This window comes from Tursiops truncatus, chromosome 5, assembly GCF_011762595.2.
Source record: "Tursiops truncatus isolate mTurTru1 chromosome 5, mTurTru1.mat.Y, whole genome shotgun sequence".
Classification (NCBI taxonomy): Eukaryota; Metazoa; Chordata; class Mammalia; order Artiodactyla; family Delphinidae; genus Tursiops; species Tursiops truncatus.
In genome coordinates this window covers 28,047,182-28,071,986 of record NC_047038.1, presented here as the reverse complement: position 1 = coordinate 28,071,986, position 24,805 = coordinate 28,047,182, and the positions used below count along the sequence as shown (strand labels likewise).

Sequence of the window (24,805 nt, the reverse complement as noted above, 5' to 3'; positions counted from 1 at the left end):
TGCAATATCTTGGTTCATGAGCTGGGGGTCGGGCCTGAGCTCCTGTGGTGGGAGCTCCAGGTCTGAACCACTGGACTAACAAAGAATCTCAGACCCTAGGGAATGTTCATCAGAGTGAGGATTCCCAGAGGTCCTCAGCTCAGCACCAAGACCTGGCTCTACCCAACAGCCTACAAACTCCAGTGCTGGAAGCCTCAGGCCAAACAACCAGTAAGACAGGAACACAATCCCACCCATCAAAAAAAAAAAAAAAAAAATGAGATGACAAAACAATATGTTACAGATAAAGGACAAAGGTAAAAACCCATGACACCAAATAAATGAAGAGGAAATAGGCAACCTACCTGAAAAGGAATTCAGAGTAATGATGGTAAAGATGATCCATAATCTCAGAAATAGAATGGAGGCATGGATTGAGAAAATACAAGAAATGTTTAAAAAAGACCTAGAAAAACGAAAGAACAAACAAACAGAGATGAACAATACAATAATTGAAATGAAAAATACACTACAGGGAATCAATAACAGAATACCAGAGGCAGAAGAACCAGTAAGTGAGCTGGAAGACAGAAAAGTAGAAATAACTGCCAAGGAGCAGAATAAAGAAAAAAGAATGAAAAGAATTGAAGACAATCTCAGAGACTTCTCAGATGACAATAAGTGCACCAACATTCGAATTACAGGGGTCCCAGAAAAAGAAGAGAAAAAGAAGGGCCTGAGAAAATATTTGAAGGATTATAGCCGAAAATTCCCCTAACATGGGAAAGGAAATAGCCACCCGAGTCCAAGAAGCACAGAGAGTCCCATACAGGATGAACCTGAGGAGAAACACACCAAGACACATATTAATCAAACTAAAAAAAATTAAAGACAAAGAAAAAATATTAAAAGCAGCAAGGGAAAAGCAAAAAACAACATATAAAGGAATCCCCATAAGCTTATCAGCAGATTTTTCAGCAGAAACTTTGCAGGCCAGAAGGGAGTGACAGGATATACTTAAAGTGATGAAAGACAAAAACCTACAACCAAGATTACTCTACCCAGCAAGGATCTCATTAATATTCAACAGAGAAATCAAAAGCTTTACAGACAAGCAAAAGCTAAGAGAATTCAGCACCACCAAACAAGTTTTACAGCAAATGCTAAAGGAATTTCTCTAGCTGGGAAACACAAGAGGAGGAAAAGACTCAAAAAAAAACCCGATTAAGAAAATGGTAATAGGAACATACATATCAATAATTGCCTTAACTGTAAATGAATTAAATGCCCCAAACAAAAGACACAGACTGGCTGAATGGATACAAAAACAAGACCCATATATATGCTGTCTACAAGAGACCCACTTCAAACCTAGGGATACATACAGACTGAAAGTGAGGGGATGGAAAAAGATATTCCATGCAAATGAAAATCAAAAGAAACCTGGAGTAGCAATATTCGTATCAGATAAAATAGTCTTTGTTTTTTTACTTTTTTTATTATTATTATTATTTTTTTGCAGTACGCGGGCCTCTCACTGTTGTGGTCTCTCCCATTGCGGAGCACAGGCTCCAGACACGCAGGCTCAGCGGCCATGGCTCACGGGCCCAGCCGCTCCACGGCATGTGGGATCTTCCCGGACTGGGGCACGAACCCATGTCCCCTGCATTGGCAGGCGGACTCTCAACAGCTGCGCAACCAGGGAAGCCCGATAAAATAGTCTTTAAAATAAAGATTGTTACAAGAGACAAGGAAGGACACTACATAATGATGAAGGGATCAATACAAGAAGAAGATATAACAATTATAAATATGTATGCACCCAACATAGGAGTACCTCAATACATAAAGCAAATGCTAACAACCATAAAAGGGGAAATCGACAGTAACACAATAATAGTAGGGGACTTTAACATCCCACTTACACCAATGGACATATCATCCAAACAGAAAATAAATAAGGAAACAGAAGCTTTAAATGACACAATAGAATAGACCAGGTAGATTGAATTGATATTCATAGGCCATTCCACCTGAAAGTGGCAGAATACCCTTGCTTCTCAAGTGCACACAGATAATTCTCCAGGGTAGATCACATCTTGGGTCACAAATCAAGCCTCAGAAAATTTAAGAAAAATGAAATTACATCAAGTATCTTTTCCACCCACAACGCTATAAGATTAGAAATCAATTACAGGAAAAAAAAAATGTAAAAAACACAAATTCACTGAGGCTAAACAGTGTGCTACTAAATAACCAAGATATCACTGAAGAAATCAAAGAAGAAATTAAAAAATACTTAGAAACAAATGACAATGAAAACACGATGACCCAAAACCTATGGGATGCAACAGAAGCAGTTCTAAGAGGGAAGTTTATAGCGATTCAATCTCACCTCAAGAAACAAGAAAAATCTCAAATAAACAATCTAACCTTACACCTAAAGCAACTAGAGAAAGAAGAACAAAGAAAATCCACAGTCAGTAGAAGGAAAGAAATCATAAAGATCAGACCAGAAATAAATAAAATAGAAACAAAAAAAAACAATAGGAAAGGTCAATAAAACTAAAAGTTGGTTCTTTGAGAAGATAAACAAAATTGATAAATCTTTAGCCAGACTCATCACGATAAAAAGGGAGAGGAATGAAAAAGGAGATATCACAACTGACACCACAGAAATACAAAGGATTGTAAGAGACTACTACAAAAAACTGTATGCCAATAAAATGGATAACCTCGAAGAAATGGGCAAATTTTTGGAAAGGTACAATTTTCCAAGATTGAACCAGGAAGAATTAGAAAATATAAACAGACAAAGCACAAGTACTGAAATTGAAACTGTGATTTAAAAACTTCCGACAGGGGCTTCCCTCGTGGCGCAGTAGTTAAGAATCAGCCTACCAATGCAGGGGACACGGGTTTGAGCCCTGGTCCAGGAAGATCCCACATGCCACGGAGCAACTAAGCCCGTGCGCCACAACTACTGAGCCCACGTGCCACAACTGCTGAAGCCCACGTGCCTAGAGTCCATGCTCTGCAACAAGAGAAGCCACCACAATGAGAAGCCTGTGCACCGGAACGAAGAGTAGCCCCCGCTCGCCGCAACTAGAGAAAGCCTGCGCACAGCAACGAAGACCCAATGCAGCCAAAAATAAATAAACAAAATAAATAAATTTATTAAATAAAAACTTCCGACAAACAAAAGTACAGGACCAGATGGCTTCACAGGCAAATTCTATCAAACATTTAGACTAGAGCTAACACCTATCCTTCTCAAACTCTTTGAAAAATTGCAGAGGGAGGAACACTCCCAAATCTGTTCTATGAGGCCACGACCACGCTGATACCAAAACCAGAGAAAGATATCACAAAAAAAGAAAATTACACACCAATATCACTGATGAACACAGATGCAAAAATCCTCAACAAAATACTAGAAAACAGAATCCAACAACACATGAAAAGGATCATACACCATGATCAAGTGGGATTTATCCCAGGGATACAAGGATTCTCCAATATATGCAAATCAATCAATGTGATACACCATATTAACAAACTGAGGAATAAAGAGCATATGATCCTCTCAATAGATGCAGAAAAAGCTTTTGACAAAATTCAACATCAATTTATGATAAAAACTCTCCTGAAAATAGGCATAGAGGGAATCTACCTCAACATAATAAAGGCCATATATGACAAACCCACAGCCAACATCATTCTCAATGGTGAAAAACTGAAACCATTTCCACTAAGATCAGGAACAAGACAAGGATGTTCACTCTTACCACTCTCATTTAACATAGTTCTGGAAGTCCTAGCCACAGCAATCAGAAAGAAATAAAAGGAATACAAATGGGAAAAGAAAAAGTAAAACTGTCTCTGTTTGCAGATGACATGATACTATACATAGAGAATCCTAAAGATGCCACCAGAAAATTACTACCGCTAATCAATGAATTTGGTAAGGTTTCAGGACACAAAATTAATGCACAGAAATCTCTTGCATTCCTATACACTAACAATGAAAAATCAGAAAGAGAAATAAAGGAAACACTCCCATTTACCATCACAACAAAAAGAATAAAATACCTAGGAATAAACCTACCTAAGGAGGCAAAAGACCTGTACTCAGAAAACTGTAAAACACTGATGAAAGAAATCAAAGATGACATAAACAGATGGATAAATATACTATGTTCTTGGATTGGAAGAATCAATATTGTGAAAATGACTATACTACCCAAAACAATCTACAGATTCAATGCAATCTCTATCAAATTACCAGTGGCATTCTTCACAGAATTAGAACAAAAAAATTTACAATTTGTATGGAAACACAAAACACCCTGAATAGCCAAAGCAATCCTGAGAAAACAAAACAAAGCTGGAGGAATCAGGCTCCCCCAACTTCAAACTATACTACGAAGCTACAGTAATCAAGATAGTTTGGTATTGGCAGAAAAACAGAAATATAGATCAATGGTACAAGATAGAAAGCCCAGAGATAAACCCATGCACATATGGTCACCTAATTTATGACAAAAGAGGCAAGAACACACAATGGAGAAAAGACAGCCACTTCAATAAGTGGTGCTGGGAAAACTGGACAGCTACATGTAAAAGAATGAAATTAGAACACTGACTAACACCATACACAAAAATAAACTCAAAATGGACTAAAGACCTACATGTAAGACTGGGCACTATGAAACTCTTGGAGGGAAAAATAGGAAAAACACTCTTTTACATAAACCACACCAAGATTTTTTTTGACGCACCTCCTAGAGTAATTAATATTAAAAAAAAAGGGACCTAATTAAACTTAAAAGCTTTTGCACAGCAAAGAAACAAGATGAAAAGACAACCCTCAGAATGGGAGAAAATATTTTCAAACAAAGCAACAGACAAAGGATTAATCTCCAAAATATACAAACAGTTCATGGAGCTCAATATCAAAAAAAAGCAAATGACCCAAGTAAAAAATGGGCGGAAGACCTAGAGATTTCACCAAAGGAGACATATAGATGGCCAAGAGGCACATGAAAAGATGCTCAACATCACTAATTATTAGAGAAATGCAAATCGAAACTACAGTGAGGTATCACCTCACACCAGTCAGAATGGCCATCATCAAAAAATCTACAGACAATAAATGCTGGAGAGGGTGTGGAGAAAAGGGAACCCTCTTGCACTGTTGGTGGGAATGTAAATTGATACAGCCACTTTGGAGAACAGTATGGAGGTTCCTTAAACAACTAAAAATAGAACTACCATATGACCCAGCAATCCCACAACTGAGCATGTACCCTGAGAAAACCATAATACAAAAGGACACATGTACACCAATGTTCATTGCAGCACTATTTACAATAGCCAGGGCATGAAATCAACCTAAATGTCCAATAACAGATGAATGGATAAAGAAGATGTGGTATATACATACAATGGAATATTACTCAGCCATAAAAAGGAATGAAATTGGGTCATTTGTAGAGATGTGGATGGACCTAGAGTCTTTCATACAGAGTGAAGTAAGCCAGGAAGAGCAAAACAAATATCATATATTAACACATATATGTGGAATGTAGAAAAATGGTACAGATGAACCTATTTGCAGGGCAGGAATAGAGACGTAGACGTAGAGAATGGACATGTGGACACAGTGGGGAAGGGGAGGGTGGGACCAATTAGGAGATCAGGATTGACATATATACACTACCATGTGTAAAATAGATAGCTAGTGGGACCATGCTATAAAGCACAGGAAGCTCACCTTAGTGCTCTGTGATGACCTAGATGGGTGGGATGCGGGGTGGGTGGGAGGGAAGTCTAAGAGGGAGGGGATATAGGTATACATATAGCTGATTCACTTCATTGTACAGCAGAAACTAACACAACATTATAAAGCAATTATACTCCAATTTAAAAAAAAAGTGCTACAGCGCTTATCTATAAAACAATGAAAGAACTGATAAAAAAAATTTTTTTAATAATAAAAACAAATAAAACTTCTATCAAGACTTTTTAACCTTAGGGACTTCCCTGGTGGTGCCTTTGTTAAGAATCTGCCTGCCAATGCAGGGGACACAGGTTCGATCCCTGGTCCGGGAAGATCCCATGCCACGGAGCAACTAAGCCCATGCACCACAACTACTGAGCCTGCACTCTAGAGCCTGCAAGCCACAACTACTGAGCCTGCGTGCTACAACTACTGAAGCCTGCGCGCCTAGAGCCCGTGCTCCGCAACAAGAGAAGCCACCACAATGAGAATCCTGCACACCACAACGAAGAGTAGCCCCCGCTCGCTGCAACTAGAGAAAAGCCCACACATGGCAACAAAGACCCAACGTAGCCTAAATAAATAAATAAAATTTATTTAAAAAAATTTTTTTAATCTTAATAAGAATTTTAATATACATATATATAACATATACATGTAAAACTGTCCATTTTTTTCAGCATTGGGAAGATACATTAGCACAGCATGTAGCTACTATTACTATCACTTTAAAAGAGACCACCTACATTACCTAAATATGTACTACCTTGGAGAAAGTCATACGCCTTTATGGATTTTTAAACCTAACTAATAATAGGTTTAAGGTTTTAACCTTGAAACCTAATATGGTAAGTTAATATGCAAGATTATAATGCAGATTTTCCTGGAGATATACAGAAAAGCCAAGCAAAATTTAATAAAGGACATTTCATTAACCAAAGTGAAGCAGTTCACCAACACTTACATAAAAATTGCTGAGTACTGCGTCATTTAAATGCTCAGGACTATACAGTAACCAGTTAACAAATGTAAACAATCATATGGTTTCTAAACAATTATGGTTTCTAACCATAATTGCCCTCCTCTCCTTACATGAGTCAGCCAGTGTAGGTCTAGAACAAGGCAGAACGAAGATGTTTTTTCAGAATAGCAATCTTTGAAGACCCTAGAGATGTTCCATTAAATTGTTTTGACATTTTCTCAACTCCAAAACACTTATTCTTAGTTGTGTAAATGTTTTATAGTCCCTATTAGATTTTAAGCACCTGACAACAAGGAGGATCTGTTAAGTATGTGTTGCTAGCTAGCAAAACAACAAGAAAAATATATCAGAAGATGTAAACGTTAAGTTGGCCTATATTCTTGGTGACCCGAAAGCTATAAACTTCAGGGGGTATTTTACAAAAAACTTAAGTTTCATGCCTTTCATGCAGAATGTAACTTAAGTCCACGTAAATCATAACACAAACAAAAATTATAACCAGTTCATTCCCTCCCCCACAATTAGGGTGAGAGTAGTATAAATTTTCATTGGGAGATCATTAGATTTGCACCCAATTACATAATTAAAACTAAAAATAATAAACATGTGCATGAAATGTATCTAATGGAACACCAAAGCTGGAGATAAACAGTCTTGTAAAATACATGAAAATATAGGTCCAGAACCAAGGACAATATTGAACACAGACCTGAAATCTTACTATATCAAAGGCAAAACTTGAAGGCTGTTTTAGCACTACTGCCCAGAAACTTAAAACCAGCTGGGCACAGAGAAAGCAGAGTGAGGTTTCTTCAAAACCACCTACACAGTGGCTGTCTTCCTGCTCCCACGTCTGCCTGTGGAGACAAGCTTCCAGCTCAAGCATGAGGAGCACATGCATATGGAAAACTGTGAAGTCAGCCAAACTCCCACCCACACCAGTTCCTCTCCTCAGCAGCACCCTGACAAACCACAGAAGCCAAATGGCTCAATGTGATGGCGAGATGAAAGCAGGGCCCACTTCTCTTATAAACAGAAATGTTTAGGTACATTGCAGACACTAACCAACCCACAGAGCAGATGAATGAAGTATCAAGAGTTTTAAAAAGCAAAAGCTATAAAAAGATACACTTCATTAGAAGTGGAGACTTTAAACATGAAGGAATGGTATTTACCTAATTATAAATGGAAAAAGTAGAAAAGATATTAAGTGATCACATAAAGAAAACTAATATGAGAAATAAAATCCATTTCAAAGGAGTTAGAAAAGGAAAAAAAACTTTGAGTAATGTTATCAAAAATTAAAACCTTGTCTCTCCAGAATCACTAGTGAATGAATTATGGTGAGCAGATTTCTCAAGAGCTGGATGTTTATCCTTCAACTAACACATTTGAGAGAAGTTTAACTATCCTGAATGCAAATCTTTCTAAATCTATTATTTTATTATCTGTTATTATCTATTACTTCGACTCCTTTTTTTTTTTTTTGCGGTACGCGGGCCTCTCACTGTTGTGGCCTCTCCCGTTGCGGAGCACAGGCTCCGGATGCGCAGGCTCAGCGGCCATGGCTCACGGGCCCAGCCACTCCACGGCATGTGGGATCTTCCCGGACTGGGGCACGAACCCGTGTCCCCTGCCTCGGCAGGCGGACCCCCAACCACTGCACCACCAGGGAAGCCCACTTTGACTTCCTAAATTGTTTATTCTTAAAGGCTCATGATAAGAAACATTGTGCAATGATTAACAAACTCCAGCCTGAGATCAGGTTCCAGGTTAACTCATAAGAATCACCTGAGAAAACCTCATAAAAATATGGAGAAGATATTCTGATTTACTAGGGCAGGAGTGAAGCCCAGAAATCTGTGCTTTTAAAAATCTTCCCAGGGGCTTCCCTGGTGGCGCAGTGGTTGAGAGTCTGCCTGCCGATGCAGGGGACGCGGGTTCGTGCCCCAGTCCGGGAAGATCCCACATGCTGCGGAGCGGCTGGGCCCGTGAGCCATGGCCGCTGGGCCTGCGTGTCCAGAGCCTGTGCTCCACGACGGGAGAGGCCACAGCAGTGAGAGGCCCACGTACCGCAAAAGGAAAAAAAAAAATCTTCCCAGGTGATTCTGGTTCACAGCCAGTTTCACGAACCGAGAGTATGAGAGGAAGAACACTTGCCTGACGTTAATATTCAGGTAGCTTTATTTCCAAGAACTGTGCATGCGTTCAACCACAATGATTGGACATCTGATATGTCCTAAAATTGAGCACCTAATATGGTCTTTGGTATACAAAGTTGGATAAAACAAGGTCTGTCAAAGAGTTCACATTCAAACAGGGTAGCCAAATACGTAATTATAGTGTAAGTCAGTCCAATAATAGGATATAATGAAAATCCATCACTGGATAGGGAAGACCTCCTCTACCTAAACCTGGGCTTCCTGGAGGGGATGGCATATGAACTGACTCCTAAAGGTTGAGATTTTATCCAAGTGAATTTTGAGAGAGAGTGAGGAGGAAGAGGGGGACAATGTGCCAAATCCCGCCTCCCCTCCATTATATATATAGTATAAGGAGTGGTAGAAAGCAGGGAAGGGCTGGATAGGAGTTCGAAGTTCATCTTGCAGGCAATGGGAAGCTGTTGCAATAAAGTCAGTGAATGTTACCATCAGATTTGCATTTCAGCCAGATGTCTCTGGCTGGGTAAGTGGTATATAGATTTAAGAAGGATCAGAAATAGAAGGAGAAAGATGAGTTAGGAATCCATGGAAGAATTCCAGGCAAGAGATATCAAAGGTCTGATATAAGGCAGTGAAAACTGAAATGGAAAAGGGAATATAAATTTGAGGAAAATGGAGGCAAAAAGACAAGGTGATTGCCTAGGTGGAGATGGCAGGTGGGAAGAATGGGAAAGGTGAGGGAAAGAGTAAAAAGGAGTCAAGTATGAGCCCCTCACCCCCGCTAGACTGAGGCAAGTAACTTACCCTTTCTAAATGTCATTAATAAAATGTGGAGCCTAGACAAGCTTTAAGAGAACTTCTAATTTTAAAGTCTATGAATCATTTTACAGCACTGATTATTGCATTACTCAATGATGTCCTCAAAGCCTCTAAAAGTTGACCTTACATTAAGTGGCTCCTGGATATTTTAAGTTCACATACCTGCTTTCTAGAATATTGCTAATTTACTTCTTGATGTTAACTTATCAGCTGTAATGGCAGTGGCTGACAGCATGCCTGCATATAGCAGTTCTTCCCTCTTCTAAATTTGCTATTTCAGATGTATACTGTTAAGGAAGTTCGGTAACTAAGTAATCTCCCTCTCTTCTGAACTACAAAGGACTTCGTTTGTAATTCCTTATGACACTTTCCTCATTCTACACTGCTTTACTCTTAGTTGTGTAAATGCTTTATAGCGCTTATTACGGTTTAACCACCTGAGAATAAGAAGAGTCTCAATATTCTTTGTGCCCCTTCACATAAATCATTCCATACACAACCACCTTGCATACAGAATTTAAACAATATATAGGTGTCTTTTTGCACCAAGATTGTTAGAATGTGAATAGATTGTGAATAAACAGACTCTGAGTAAGGACCCAAGCAGCATTTTTTTCTGAGTAGAGGAACTATAATGCTCAGGAGTCTTTCAGAAGGTCTTTTGTTTGGTTCTTTATTCTCAGTTGTGTTCTCGACAGATAAGGTTATTAAGAGGCAGAAATAGAAAACAGCAAGACATCATTAAAGCAAGAAAAACTGAAGATATTCAAGTACAACTTGAGAAAAGAGGTAACTATCAAAATAAATAAATATAGGCAGTCCGTACTTTTGCATATAATGGATTTCTGAAGAGCTATATGAGAGTAAGCTGTGTACATTCTCAGAAAACAAATACCGTATGCTAACACATATATATGGAATCTTAAAAAAAAAAATGGTTCTGAAGAACCTAGGGGCAGGACAGGAATAAAGACGCAGATGTAGAGAATGGACTTCAGGACACAGGAAGGGGGAAGGGCAAGCTGGGAAGAAGTGAGAGAGTGGCATGGACTTACATATACTACCAAATGTAAAATAGATAGCTAGTGGGAAGCAGCTGCATAGCACAGGGAGATCAGCTCCGTGCTTTGTGACCACCTAGAGAGGTGGGATAGGGAGGGTGGGAGGGAGATGCAAGAGGCAGGGGATATGGGGATATATGTACATGGATAGCTGAGTCACTTTGTTATACAGCAGAAACTAACGCAACATTGTAAAGCAATTATACTCCAATAAAGATGTTAAAATAAAACAAAACTGTACATTCTCAGAAGGCTAAAGACTATAAAAAATGTAGGTACATCTAATTGGTGCAGTTTGAAAATATATGTCATGCAATTTGAAAATACATGTCTAGCAATTTGTATCAACACTTTATTTTTACCTTCCCTGATAAATGAATCTCACAGATAAACTGAACACGCTAAAGCTAGTGTACTGTCAATGCCAAAATTGTGCCATGAGGGACAAGCCGGATGATTTTTACCTTTGCCCAATTGCAACTAAGTTTATGAGGCCTATACCTCTTACATTTCAACAGAACTTTTATTTTTCTAGAACACTGCCTCATATCTATAAAAATGTTATGTCAAGATTCAACTGAATACAAACATAAGGTAGATAGCTAGTGGGAAGCAGCCTCATAGCACAGGGAGATCAGCTCGGTGCTTTGTGACCACCTGGAGGGGTGGGATAGGGAGGGTGGGAGGAGAGGGAGACGCAAGAGGGAAGAGATATGGGAACATGTGTATATGTATGGCTGATTCGCTTTGTTATGGAGCAGAAACTAACACACCATTGTAAAGCAATTATACTCCAATAAAGATGTTAAAAAAAAAAAGATTCAACTGAATAAATCATCACTGTTGTTCAGAAAAAGGTGACAATGGGGCCAAAACTGAGCTATTGGTCCTCTTCCTCTAATGGCTCAGAATAATCATTCTCAGCTGCTGAATATAACAGTACCCATTTTTTTTTATGAGTGTCAATTAATGATGTGGAAATTAAAAGTTGGACAAAGTCTCAGAAATTATGACTTAAATACTATCTACAATTTTAATATTTAGGAAGACAAAGAATCATAGGATTTTGATTCTGTTTTTTAGTTTTTAATAGATACTGTGTCTAATGGGTTGCAGAAGTAGAAAGGAGCTGGTTAGTATGCACAGAAGGCCTACAATTTGCATCTCCAGGGTCTTCCATATCTCTATTCCCTACCTGAATTCTGTCCTACATGAACTCTGCAAAAGGGTTTAGTAATCAGGGACTTACTGCTCCCTCTCTATTCTGATTAAAGTTTGGCAAACATCTTTTTGCTCTTAGTTTACTTGCTATAAGATGGAAATTTTCCAAAGATATTTTTAATAGGAAACTAAACAAGCAGGAGGCTCCAAAATAAGCATAGAAACAGAATAAGCCTCACAGGATAAGGACTTTCAACCCAAACCTAATAAAAATTTAGATATAGCTGAATCAGCTCAAACGTTGATTATGTACCTCCTACATACCTAGCAGTTTGTAAAGCATGAAGGATAATAGTGGATCTTCCTTCTGGAAACTTATATTCCAGTTGGAGAGACAAACACATAAACAAAGGAATTACTATCAATATAATGTGGTAAATGCTAGGATAGACATACGCACATTTTACTGCTTTGCTAACAGCCTTGACGGAATACTTCATTTAAATCTGCTAATTTTTCTCTCTCCTCAGTCTTTTTTTTTTTTTAGTGAATTACCATTTTATACCCATCATATTGGCAAAACAAAATTTTTTTTAATACAGCAGGTTCTTATTAGTCATCAATTTTATACACATCAGTGTATACATGTCAATCCCAATTGCCCAATTCATCACCCCACCACCACCACCACCCCGCCACTTTCGCCCATTGGTGCCCATACGTTTGTTCTCCACATCTGTGTCTCAATTTTGCCCTGCAAACTGGTTCATCTGTACCATTTTTCTAGGTTCCACATATATGTGTTAATTTACAATATTTGTTTTTCTCTTTCTGACTTACTTCACTCTGTATGACAGTCTCTAGATCCACCCACGTCTCTACAAATGACTCAATTTCATTCCTTTTTATGGCTGAGTAATATTCCATAGTATATATGTACCACATCTTCTTTATCGATTTGTCTGTCAATGGGCATTTAGGTTGCTTCCATGACCTGGCTATTGTAAAGAGTACTGCAATGAACATTGGGGTGAATGTGTCTTTCTGAATTGTGGTTTTCCCTGGGTATATGCCCAGTAGTGGGATTGCTGAATCATATGGCAATTTTATTTTTAGTTTTTTAAGGAACCTCCATACTGTTCTCCATAGTGGCTGTATCAATGTACATTCCCACGAAGAGTGCAAGAGGGTTTCCTTTTCTCCAAACCCTCTCCAGCATTTGTTGTTTATAGATGTTCTGATGATGCCCATTCTAACTGGTGTGAGGTGATATCTCATTGTAGTTTCGATTTGCATTCTCTAATAATTAGTGATGTTGAGGAGCTTTTCATGTGCTTATTGGCCATCTGTATGTCTTCTTTGGAGAAATGTCTATTTAGGTCTTCTGCCCGTTTTGGGATTGGGTTGTTTGTTTTTTTAATATTGAGCTGCATGAGCTGTTTATATATTTTGGAGATTAATCCTTTGTTGATTCGTTTGTAAATATTTTCTCCCATTCTGAGAGTTGTCTTTTCATCTCGTTTATGGTTTCCTTTGCTACGCAAAAGCTTTGAAGTTTCATTAGTCCCATTTGTTTATTTGTTTTTATTTCCATTACTCTAGGAGGTGGATGAAAAAAGATCTTGCTGTGATTTATGTCAAAGAGTGTTCTTCCTATGTTTTCCTCTAAGACTTTTATAGTGTCCAGTCTTACATTTAGGTCTCTAATCTATTTTGAGTTTATTTTTGTGTATAGTGTTAGGGTGTGTTCTAACTTCATTCTTTTACATGTAGCTGTCCAGTTTTCTCAGTACCACTTATTGAAGAGACTGTCTTTTCTCCATTATATATCTTTGCCTCCTTTGTCATAGATCAGTTGACCATAGGTGTGTGGGTTTATCTCTGGGCTTTCTATCTTGTTCCATTGATCTATGTTTCTGTTTTTGTGCCAGTACCATATTGTCTTGATTACTGTAGCTTTGTAGTATAGTCTGAAGTCAGGGAGTCTGATTTCTCCAGCTCCGTTTTTCTCCCTCAAGACTGCTTGAGGCTATTCGGGGTCTTTTGTGTCCCCATACAAATTTTAAGATTTTCTGTTCTAGTTCCATAAAAAATGCCATTGGTAATTTGATAGGGATTGCACTGAATCTGTAGATTGCTTTGGGTGGTATAGACATTTTCACAATATTGATTCTTCCAATACAAGAACATGGTATATCTCTCCATCTGTTGGTATCACCTTTAATTTCTTTCATCATGTCTTATAGTTTTCTACATACAGGTCTTTCATCTCCCTAGGTAGGTTTATTCCTAGGTATTTAATTATTTTTGTTGTAATGGTAAATGAGAGTGTTTCCTTAATTTCTCTTTCATATATTTCATCATTAGTGTACAGGAATGCAAGAGATTTCTGTGCATTAACTTTGTATCCTGCTACTTTACCAAATACATTGATTAGCTATAGTAGTTTTCTGGTAGCATCTTTAGGATTTTCTATGTAGAGTATCATGTCATCTGCAAAGAGTGACAGTTTTACTTCTTCTTTTCCAATTTGTATTCCTCTTATTTCTTTTTCTTCTCTGATTGCTGTGGCTAGGACTTCCAAAACTATGTTGCATAATACTGGTGAGAGTGGACATCCTTGTCTTGTTCCTGATCTTAGAGGAAATGCTTTCAGTTTTTCACCACTGAGAATGATTTTTGCTGTGGGTTTGTTGTATGACTTTATTATGTTGAGGTAGGTTCCCTCTATGCCCACTTTCTGGAGAGTTTTTATCATAAATGAGTGTTGAATTTTGTCAAAAGATTTTTCTGCATCTATTGAGATGATCATATGGTTTTTCTTCTTCAACTTGTTAATATGGTGTATCACATTGATTGATTTGCATATAGTGAGGAATTCTTGCATCCCTGGGATAAATCTCACTGGACTATGGTGTATGATCCTTTTAATGTGTTGTTGGATTCTGTTTGCTAGTATTTATTGAGGATTTTTGCATCTATATTCATCAGTGATATTGGTCTGTCATTTTCTTTTTTTGTAGTATCTTTGTCTGGTTTTGGTATCAGCGTGGTGGTGGCCTCATAGAATGAGTATGGGAGTCTTCCTTCCTCTGCAATTTTTGGAAGAGTTTGAGAAGGATGGGTGTTAACTCTTCTCTAAATGTTTGATAGAATTCACATATGAAGCCATCTAATCCTGGGCTTTTGTTTGTTGGAAGATTTTTAATCACAGTCTCAATTTCAGCTTGTGATTGGTGTGTTTATATTTTCTATTTCTTCCTGGTTCAGTCTTGGAAGGTTGTGCTTTTCTAAGAATTTGTTCATTTCTTCGAGGTTGTCCATTTTATTGGCATAGAGTTGCTTGTAGTAGTCTCTTAGGATGCTTTGTATTTCTGCAGTGTCTGTTGTAATTTCTCCTTTTTCATTTCTAATTTTATTGATTTTTTTCTTGATGAGTCTGGCTAATGGTTTAGCAATTTTGTTTACCTTCTTAAAGAACTAGCTTTTAGTTTTATTGATCTTTACTATTTTTTTTGTTTGTTTGTTTCTATTTCATTTATTTCTGCTCTCATCTTTATGATTTCTTTCCTTCCTCTAACTTTGGGTTTTGTTTGTTCTTTCTCTAGTTCCTTTAGGTGTAAGGTTAGATTGTTTGTTTGAGATTTTTCTTGTTTCTTGAGGTGGGCTTTATAGGTATAAACTTCCCTCTTAGAACTGCTTTTGCTGCATCCCATCGGTTTTGGATTGTCGTGTTTTCATTGTCACTTGTCTTTAGGTATTTTTTTATTTCCTCTTTGATTTCTTCAGTGATTTCTTGGTTATGTAGTAACGTATTGTTTAGCCTCCATGTGTTTCTGTTTTTTACATGTTTCCCCCTGTAATTCATTTCTAATTTCATAGCGTTGTGGTCAGAAAAGATGCTTGATATGATTTCAATTTTCTTAAATTTACTGAGGCTTGATTTGTAACCCAAGATGTGATCTATCCTAGAGAATGTTCCATGCACACTTGAGAAGAAAGTGTAATCTGCTGTTTTTGGATGGAATGTCCTATAAATATCAATTCAATCTATCAGGTCTATTGTGTCATTTAAAGCTTGTGTTTCCTTATTAATTTTCTGTTTGGATGATCTGTCCATTGGTGTAAGTGAGGTGTTAAAGTCCCCCACTATTATGGTGTTACTGTTGATTTCCTCTTTTATAGCTGTTAGCAGTTGCCTTATGTATTGAGGTGCTCCTGTGTTGGGTGCATATATATTTATAATTGTTATATCTTCTTCTTGGAATGATCCCTTGATCATTATGTAGTGTCCTTCCTTGTCTCTTGTAACATTCTTTACTTTAAAGTCTATTTGATCTGATATGAGTATTGCTACTTCAGCTTTCTTTTGATTTCCATTTGCATGGAATATCTTTTTCCATTCCCTCACTTTCAGTCTGAATGTGTCCCTAGGTCTGAAGTGGGTCTCTTGTAGACAGCATATAGATGGGTCTTGTTTTTGTACCCATTCAGCAAGTCTGTGTCTTTTGGTTGGAGCATTTAATCCATTCACGTTTAAGGTAATTATTGATATGTATGTTCCTATGACCATTTTCTTAATTGTTTTGGGTTTCTTTTTGTAGGTCCTTTTATTCTCTTGTGTTTCCCACTTAGAGAAGTTCCATTAGCATTTGTTGTAGAGCTGGTTTGGTGGTGCTGAATTCTCTTAGCTTTTGCTTGTCTGTAAAGCTTTTGATTTCTCCATCAAATCTGAATGAGATCCTTGCTGGGTAGAGTAATCTTGGTTGTAGGTTCTTCCCTTTCATCACTTTAAGTATATCATGCCACTCCCTTCTGGCTTGTACAGTTTCTGCTGAGAAATCAGCTGTTAACCTTACGGGAGTTCCCTTGTATTTTTTTTTTTTTTTCCTTTTTAGAAATGAGCTTTATTTTCAATGCTCTTTAGTTCTAAGAGCCTGTATAATTATTTTTTCCTCCCACCAGGTTAACTGCAAGTTAGGATTTCAAAAACCACAACAAACAAATCAAACACCTATAGGATCCGGGCACTGACCACCCAAGTGTCATGTTGGCAATTAAACCAGGACTCCCTTTCAAAGAAGCTTCTATGCAAAATGCTGTATTTCCTCCAATGAGGCTTGTTTTTCAACCTTGAAATCATCCACTTGAAAAGCAGACCCCAAAACCCAAGCTTTCAGAACTGGGTCCAATATCACCACATAAATCACTCTCATTCTAAAAACTACAATTAATGGGCCCAAAAATTACTTTAATAGAGGGCTTCAAGGCAAGCCAAAGTTTCTTATAAAACCCCCATCCACCCTGCCAACTGCTCTGCACCTCTGTTCCACAGGAACCCATAACACTTCACCCTTCAAGTCCTGGGGACAACCTCAGCAGCATGGAGTGGCCAAGCAGAGCCCATTGGGATAGGGAATGAATTTGGACACAGACGCAACAACAATGAACTTGTTCATTCCTCACAAATGTAGTCCAATGAGAGGCTGCATCAAACTTAAAAGCCAACTTTTCTGCTTCAGATTCCTGGATACAAAAGATTTTTAAAAATCTGTATAATTTGAACCAAAAAAATGATAGTTATTAAAAATAAACCAAGAAATACCCAGAAATGGGTTTCCTGTGAAAGTTTGGTAGAAGAGGGATTCCGATCTGATTAAACAATCTAGACACCACAGCCCCTCACATAAACACCCTTCAAACTCTTTTAAGTAGACAGCATTTCAAGGCAGAGGTCAAAATGAAAATATCTTTGAAAAGACAACAGTGGCGTGGCTGGGAAACTGTGTTCATCTTGGCAAACATTTTTTCCACCCACGACAAGCTTGGACTTTCTGGGAAGGTCACTGCTTTTCTGGTCAGAAACATTCTTGAAGTCGTCAGGATGGAGGAAGAGACACTCTGTGAAGGTGTGTTTCCGGTTCTGTACCTGGAGCTCAGGAGCCAAAGAGCACGATCATGCAGAACATCATGAAGACATTCCATAGGGCAATGAAGGTTCGAAAATATCTGAGGCTCAGCAAGAACTCCTGGATGTTGTCACCTGTGCTGGGCTCCCTCGATTCCTCCTCAAAGCCTTGCGTGTCCTTCTTTTTCAGCTTAAAGTTGAGCACTGCCCCGGCGTTCATGAACAGCATCCCAAACAGCAGGATGTCCCCGATCATTGTTACTGCCGGAGCGTCCATCAGAACAGGAAGCCCTTTGTATGTTATTTGTCATTTTTCCCTTGCTGCTTTCAAGAATTTTTCTTTGTCTTTAATTTTTGCCAGTTTGATTTCTATGTGTCTCGGCGTGTTTCTCCTTGGGTTTATCCTGTATGGGACTCTCTGTGCTTCCTGGACTTGCATAGCTATTTCCTTTCCCATGTTAGGGAAGTTTTCGACTATAATCTCTTCAAATATTTTCTCGGGTCCTTTCTCTCTCTCTTCTCCTTCTGCGACCCCTATAATGTGAATGTTGTTGTGTTTAATGTTGTCCTAGATGTCTCTTAGGCTGTCTTCATTTCTTTTCATTCTTTTTTCTTTATTCTGTTCCACAGCAGTGAATTCCACCATTCTGTCTTCCAGGTCACTTATCCATTCTTCTGCCTCAGTTATTCTGCTATTGATTCCTTCCAGTGTAGTTTTAATTTCAGTTATTGTAGTGTTCATCTCTGTTTGTTTGTACTTTAATTGTTTGTACTTTAATTCTTCTAGGTCTTTGTTAAACATTTCTTGCATCTTCTCGATCTTTGCCTCCATTCTTTGTCCAGGGTCTTGGATCATCTTCACTATCAGTATTCTGAATTATTTTTCTGGAAGGTTGCCTATCTCCATTTCATTTAGTTGTTTTTCTGGGGTTTTATCTTGTTCATTCATCTGGTACATAGCCCTCTGCTTTTTCATCTTGTCTATCTTCCTGTGAATGTGGTTTTTGTTCCAGAGGCTGCAGGATTGTAGTTCTTCTTGCTTCTGCTGTCTGCCCTCTGGTGGATGAGGCTATCTAAGAGGATTGAGCACGTTTCCTGATGGAGGGACTGGTGGTGGGTGTTACTCTGGTGGGCAGAGCTCAGTAAAGCTTTAATCTGCTTGACTGCTGATGGGTGGGGCTGGGTTCCCTCCCTGTTGGTTGTTTGGCCTGAGGCAACCCAACACTGGAGCCTAGCTGGGCTCTTTGGTTGGGCTAATGGTAGACTCTGGGAGGGTTCACGCCAAGGAGTACTTCCCAGAACTTCTGCTGCCAGTGTCCTTGTCCTCACAGTGAGCCACAGCCACCACCCGCCTCTACAGGAGACCCTTCAACACTAGCAGGTAGGTCTGGTTCAGTCTCCCCTGGGGTCACTGCTCCTTCCCCTGGGCTCCTTCCCCCGCACATTACTTTGTGTGTGCCCTCCAAGAGTGGAGTCTCTGTTTCCCCCAGCCCTGTCAGAGTCCTGCAATCAATTCCCACTAGGCTTCAAAGTCTGATTCTCCAGGAATTCCTCCTCCCATTGCTGGACAACCAGGTTGGAAATCCTGGCATGGGGCTCAGAACCTTCACTCCAGTGGGTGGACTTCTGTGGTATAATTGTTCTGTGATTCACCCACCCACCAGTTATGGGATTTGATTTTACTGTGATTGCGCCCCTCCTATCTTCTCATTGTGGCTTCTCCTTTTTCTTTGGATGCGGGGTATCTTTTTTGGTGAGTTCCAGTGTCTTCCTGTGGATGATTGTTCAACAGTTAGTTGTGATTCTGGTGTTCTCGCAAGAGGGACTGAGAGCACGGCCTTCTACTCCGCCACCTTGGTTCTCCTCCAGGCTCAGGGTCTTCTAATGTGGGCCCCCAATTACTCAAGTCCTTACTCTGGGTTGACCTCCATCCCTGAACAGACTGCCTTTGGAGACACAGCGCAGGTCCTTGCTTGGCGTCCAAACACTGATGCTGCCCCCACACCCACAGGGAGGACAGGGTGGGAGGGCGGATGCTGCTTCTCGGAACGGGTTTCATCCTAATAATTAGGGACTGTGGCACCAAGGTGGCACCGCACCAGGAAAGTCAAGGATGCAGTAGGATGTAATCTCCGCAGACGCCCTGTGAGCTCTGGTTAAGAGTGCAAACACTCCTCTGGGTGCAAGAGGAAAAGGGACAGGCTCTGGCTGCCAGCAGCTTGGCTGGAGGGAAGCTTCCAGCTCACAGGAACGGGCAGAAAATCTCCTCAGTTTTAAATGTATTTACTAGCCAGTTGTCAAGTTCACTTCCCATCCCTGAAACTTGCCTCCTTTGTCTTTCAGACCTAGATCGGAGGGGCAAATACATGGCACTTGTGCCAGTGCTCATATCTCCCGTGCCATGGCAGTTATTCTTTCCCAAAAAGTTCTCACAAGCTATCTTATACAGTGTACCAGGCAGCCATGAAGAGTAACTGGCACATGAGATAAACCCATCTGCTACCCTTATCTAGTTTTACTTCCACTAGTACCTTGCTGGCAGATGCTATTTGAAATTTTCAGCATGGGGTCTAATTTCTTGCCCAGCCAAAAACACATATTCTTTCATTTCCGTTTCAGCGCTTTGCATTCCCTTTTGAACCAACCACAAATTTATTTCCCATGTGAGGAAACTCAAGGTCCAACGTCATTAGCAGAGCACAGATAACTATGGTTTCCCACAAGCAATGAAAAATCACAAACATCTCATGTGAGCTCTACTCACATAATAATACTAATCAATGTATTTAATATTAATACTAATTAATTAATACTAATTAATAGGTGCCAATAATACCCATATTTCACAAATGTGAGAACTGATGATTAGAGAGAGCCAGGATTGAAATTCAGGAAAAGTGAAGACTCTGAATTGTTAGTCCCTACCCTGTACAAACTCTACTTTTCCAGATCCTTCTAAATGGTTCCAGGAATCCTCTTAGAAGTCCTTACTTTTCTTAATACATACTGTTTTAAAGACACATTAAGAATAATAAATTTATTTAGGAAAACACACACAGGAAAGCAAATACAGAAAAATATCAACAACAGGCCAATCTAGGTAAAAGCTCTGCTGGTGTTCATTGCACTATTCTTGCAATTTTTCTGAAGGTTTGAAATTTTTCAAAATGAAAAGTTAGAGACAAAAGGGTAATAGACCTAATTTTCACTGAGTAAAGGGAGTTATTTCATGACAAAGTCTTAAAATTATAGATGTCTTAGAATCATATTAGGACAATTTATATGTTCATTAAAACATTTTAAAAGATTGAGGGGTAGGGAATAGGGAAAATAATTTAAATATGAGTGATTAAAAAAAGATGCAGCATAGGAAAATTCTTTCTATCCTTTTGCTTTTGAGAGTTAACCCCTCCGAGAAGAACAACTTGACCAATTGGAATAAAAGCAAATGACAGCAGCCAAGACACTCAGGTTAGATCTAGAGGAAAAGTCATACAGAAATCATAGAAGTTTAAAGGAGGAGGAGGTTTTTCAAATTGTCCAGTTAAACTTGTTCATTTTACTGATGATGCAATTCAGTACCAGAGACTTTAAATGAACTGCCCTCATTTCTGCAGTCTGATAGTAGCAGAACTACTTCATTTCCTCTGTACCCTAGTTTAGAGCTTGTATCATTCTAACTTCTTTAGTAAGTGATAAAAAGCCAACCCAAGGGCTTCCCTGGTGGCGCAGTGGTTGAGAGTCCGCCTGCCAATGCAGGAGACACGGGTTCGTGACCCGGTCCGGGAAGATCCCACATGCCGCGGAGCGGCTGGGCCCGTGAGCCATGGCCGCTGAGCCTGCGCGTCAGGAGCCTGTGCTCCACAACGGGAGAGGCCACAACAGTGAGAGGCCTGCGTACCACAAAAAGCTCATCTCTCAGTCATGCATTCTGCGGGACAGACTTCATTCTCAGGCCCTTATAAGATGGTTCTCCTGTAGTTCCAAACTCATATCACCACACACCAATCCTGTAGACAAGACTTTGCTTTTTCTACAGTACAAACAAAAATCCCAGAATTGAGTTTCACTGGCCCTGACGGTCCTGATTTGGGCCATGTGCACATCCTCAAATCAGTCACTATAGCCATGGGAGGTAGGAAGGGTGAAATGCATTTGACTTACTCAGTAAAGGTGTTATTCTTCACTCCTGGATCCAGGAATAGAGTCATCTTCACTGAAATCACAGACAGAGTGGGAGAGAGTTGAATCAATAAAAAAAGCTGGGGTACTGTTAACATAAGAAGTAGGTACAGATAATAAATGGCAAAATCTACAAATTCTACATCTATCCATAAATAACAGCTGAAAGAATAAAGGCTAAGAGAAGACAAAAACTGCCTTTTAAAAAACATTCAAAAGACTGTCTTGAGGGAAAAAAAAAAAAAAAGATTTATCAGTTCTCTTGTACTTCAGGAAAGAATTAGGACCAGTAGGCAGAGGAGACAAGGATACAGATTCAACTCAGTAGCTGTAAAGAACTTTCTAACAACTAGAGATATCCAGTAATTGAACAGGTGGCATCATGAAGTAATGAGTTTCCCATAGTTGGAAGCCTTCAAACAGAAGGAGGGTGACCGTCTGTCAGGAATGTTATAGAAGGGATCCCTATACTGGTGGGAGGTTGTTCTAAAATGCTTCTTAGATTCCTTCCAACTTAAGATTCTAAATTATTGAGAACAGCATGAATAAAAGATCCAAACCCATTCAACAACTAAATTATTCAACAAAAGGTAACAACTTTCAGCTATGAAGTTGAGGCAACCAGGCTTTGCGTGCCAGCCATCCAATTTTACAAAGAAAACAGAAACAGATCTTTAAAAATGATTATTTTTAAATTACAACGTTAAAATTAATTTTACTAGGAAACACACAACCCAGAAAACATTTTAAAAATTTCTCTTCCAAATTTGATCTACATGTTCACATAATTTCACTTCTGTCAGACTTATTCCCTAAATTGAACAGAATTAAGTTCCGTATTACACTTTTTGTCTTCCCAGCTCCTGAGATACAGGCTAAGTGGCTCTGCTACTGTCAGGCTGTACTTTTCCACTTAACATCATATTAAATGTGTTTATCACATTGATATAAAATCTTTATCATTACTATTTCAAGGCCTTATACATTTAATTGTGTTGGAATTCCATAGTTTACTCAGACATGTCCCTACTGGAGAGCATTTAGGCTTCTTTCAACTTTTCACTATAGTTTTGCCTTGAACACCAAACAGTTTTGTTTTTTTTTTTTAACCTCTTTTGAATTTTTTTCTAGGTCTGCAGTTAGTGGCCAAAGAGTATGAATATTTTTATGGTTCTGAATATGTACCACCAAAAGAATGCCATCAGTTTGCAGTGCTACTAGCAGTAGTTGAGTTTAACCATTTCTCTAAGGCTTGTCCACATTAGGTTTTGTTCAACACTTTAAAAATTGCTAACATATATTAAGTAGTACTTTATAATTGTTTACTTTTCCATTTTTTTCTCTACTAGGGAGTTTGAATAGCCTTCTCAACTCTGTTTTTTTTTTTTTTTTTTTCAGTGAAAACACAACTCTTAATCTACATTCCTACTATAAGGAGAGAACTCAGTAGTACATGTGGATGCAAAGAAGTCACACCACAAAAAGAGAATAAAACAGTTAAGGTAAACAGATTAGGCTCAAGATGAAGTCACTCATGCTAAACACCACATCGACAAACCAAAACTTAACTAAATTTCGAGCCTCAGAGAAGGAAGGCCTAGGTCAACTGATCAGCCCTTGCCTGCCCAGCACAAGTTACCTCACCAGGCCCCAAGACTTCCTTTGCTCCATATAAGGGGATAACCCAGCATTAACCAATCAGCCAATGCCCAGTATAACTTTCCTGTTCCTGCTCACTTTGGTCTATAAAACCCTGTTAAGTTGTACACTTCTTTGGAGTTCCTTTCTATCTGCTAGATTGGATGCTGCCTAATTCATGAATGGCTGAATAAAACCAATAAGATCTTTAAAATTTATTCAGTTGAATTTTGTTCTTTAACAAAAGAGAGAATAGAAATTAATTCCAAGAAGAAAGGTAAATTTTTCCTTCTCCCAATCAGAATGGACTCTCTGGAATGGCTAGAGAACATTGAGAAAGCATTGGTTCACCATGCTTCTGATATAGCTTCCTTAAAACAAAGGAACGATAAAGGAAGTGAGTGTTCTCCAATAAGTTCCTTTTCCTTTAAATTCACATGTTGTCCAGAAACCATAGTTTTTCCTGGGATTTTAGTTAAGATTTCAAACATCTCAAAAATTATTCCCCATACCAAAGGCTCTGCTAAACGGGAAGGAAACAGATTTTTTTAAATAATGAGAGGCAAAAATTAAAGCACAGGAAGCATATAATAACATCATAGTATGTCAAAAATTAAACTAAAAAATGAAGTTTGGCGCAGTTTCTACAAATAACTGCATTTGTTTCTAATATTATATTACTAAATGAGTACAGATCACTCTGATTTGTTAACTTTTCTCTCTGGAAAGTTGTACACATAAGAGTGGAAGAACGTTAAAAATAAGATATTAAAGGTGTGAAAGTGAGAGAGTTCCCACAGCAACTGCACAAGACACCTTTGCACTACACAGGCCACTCCTGAGAAATGAGTCTGTTTTTTGCCACTCATTAATTCCTGGGAAAACACAAGGTAAATACACTAATAAAATCACAACTAAACTGCATACAATTTGAGACCAACACATTATAGTTGCCTAGGTAATAAGAATCTTATATTTCCCATGGGAAACGGGAAGTAATATCTTTATATACTTACTATTCATAGTATGCAACAGAGGGAAAACAGTCCTCCCCTCTCGTAAGACACACTTGAAAGTATGTTATCTGTGATGTAACCTGAATAATGTCTTTTGTATAAAATGCTACTACTG

At 38.7% G+C, this 24,805-nt stretch overlaps 1 protein-coding gene and 1 pseudogene across 1 annotated transcript in view; both read right to left on the bottom strand.

Moving 5' to 3' along the window:
• LOC109548747 (uncharacterized) overlaps nucleotides 1-24,805 on the bottom strand; it is a 680,792-nt gene that overhangs the window by 564,657 nt on the left and 91,330 nt on the right. The window contains exons 2-3 of the mRNA XM_073804971.1: nucleotides 22,019-22,070; nucleotides 345-445 (exon numbers count right to left, since the gene is read on the bottom strand). Of these exons, the coding sequence (XP_073661072.1) occupies nucleotides 345-445; nucleotides 22,019-22,070 (153 nt within the window). The remainder of the gene's footprint in view (nucleotides 1-344; nucleotides 446-22,018; nucleotides 22,071-24,805) is intronic.
• On the bottom strand, nucleotides 12,644-19,691 carry LOC109548746 (small integral membrane protein 7 pseudogene; annotated as a pseudogene).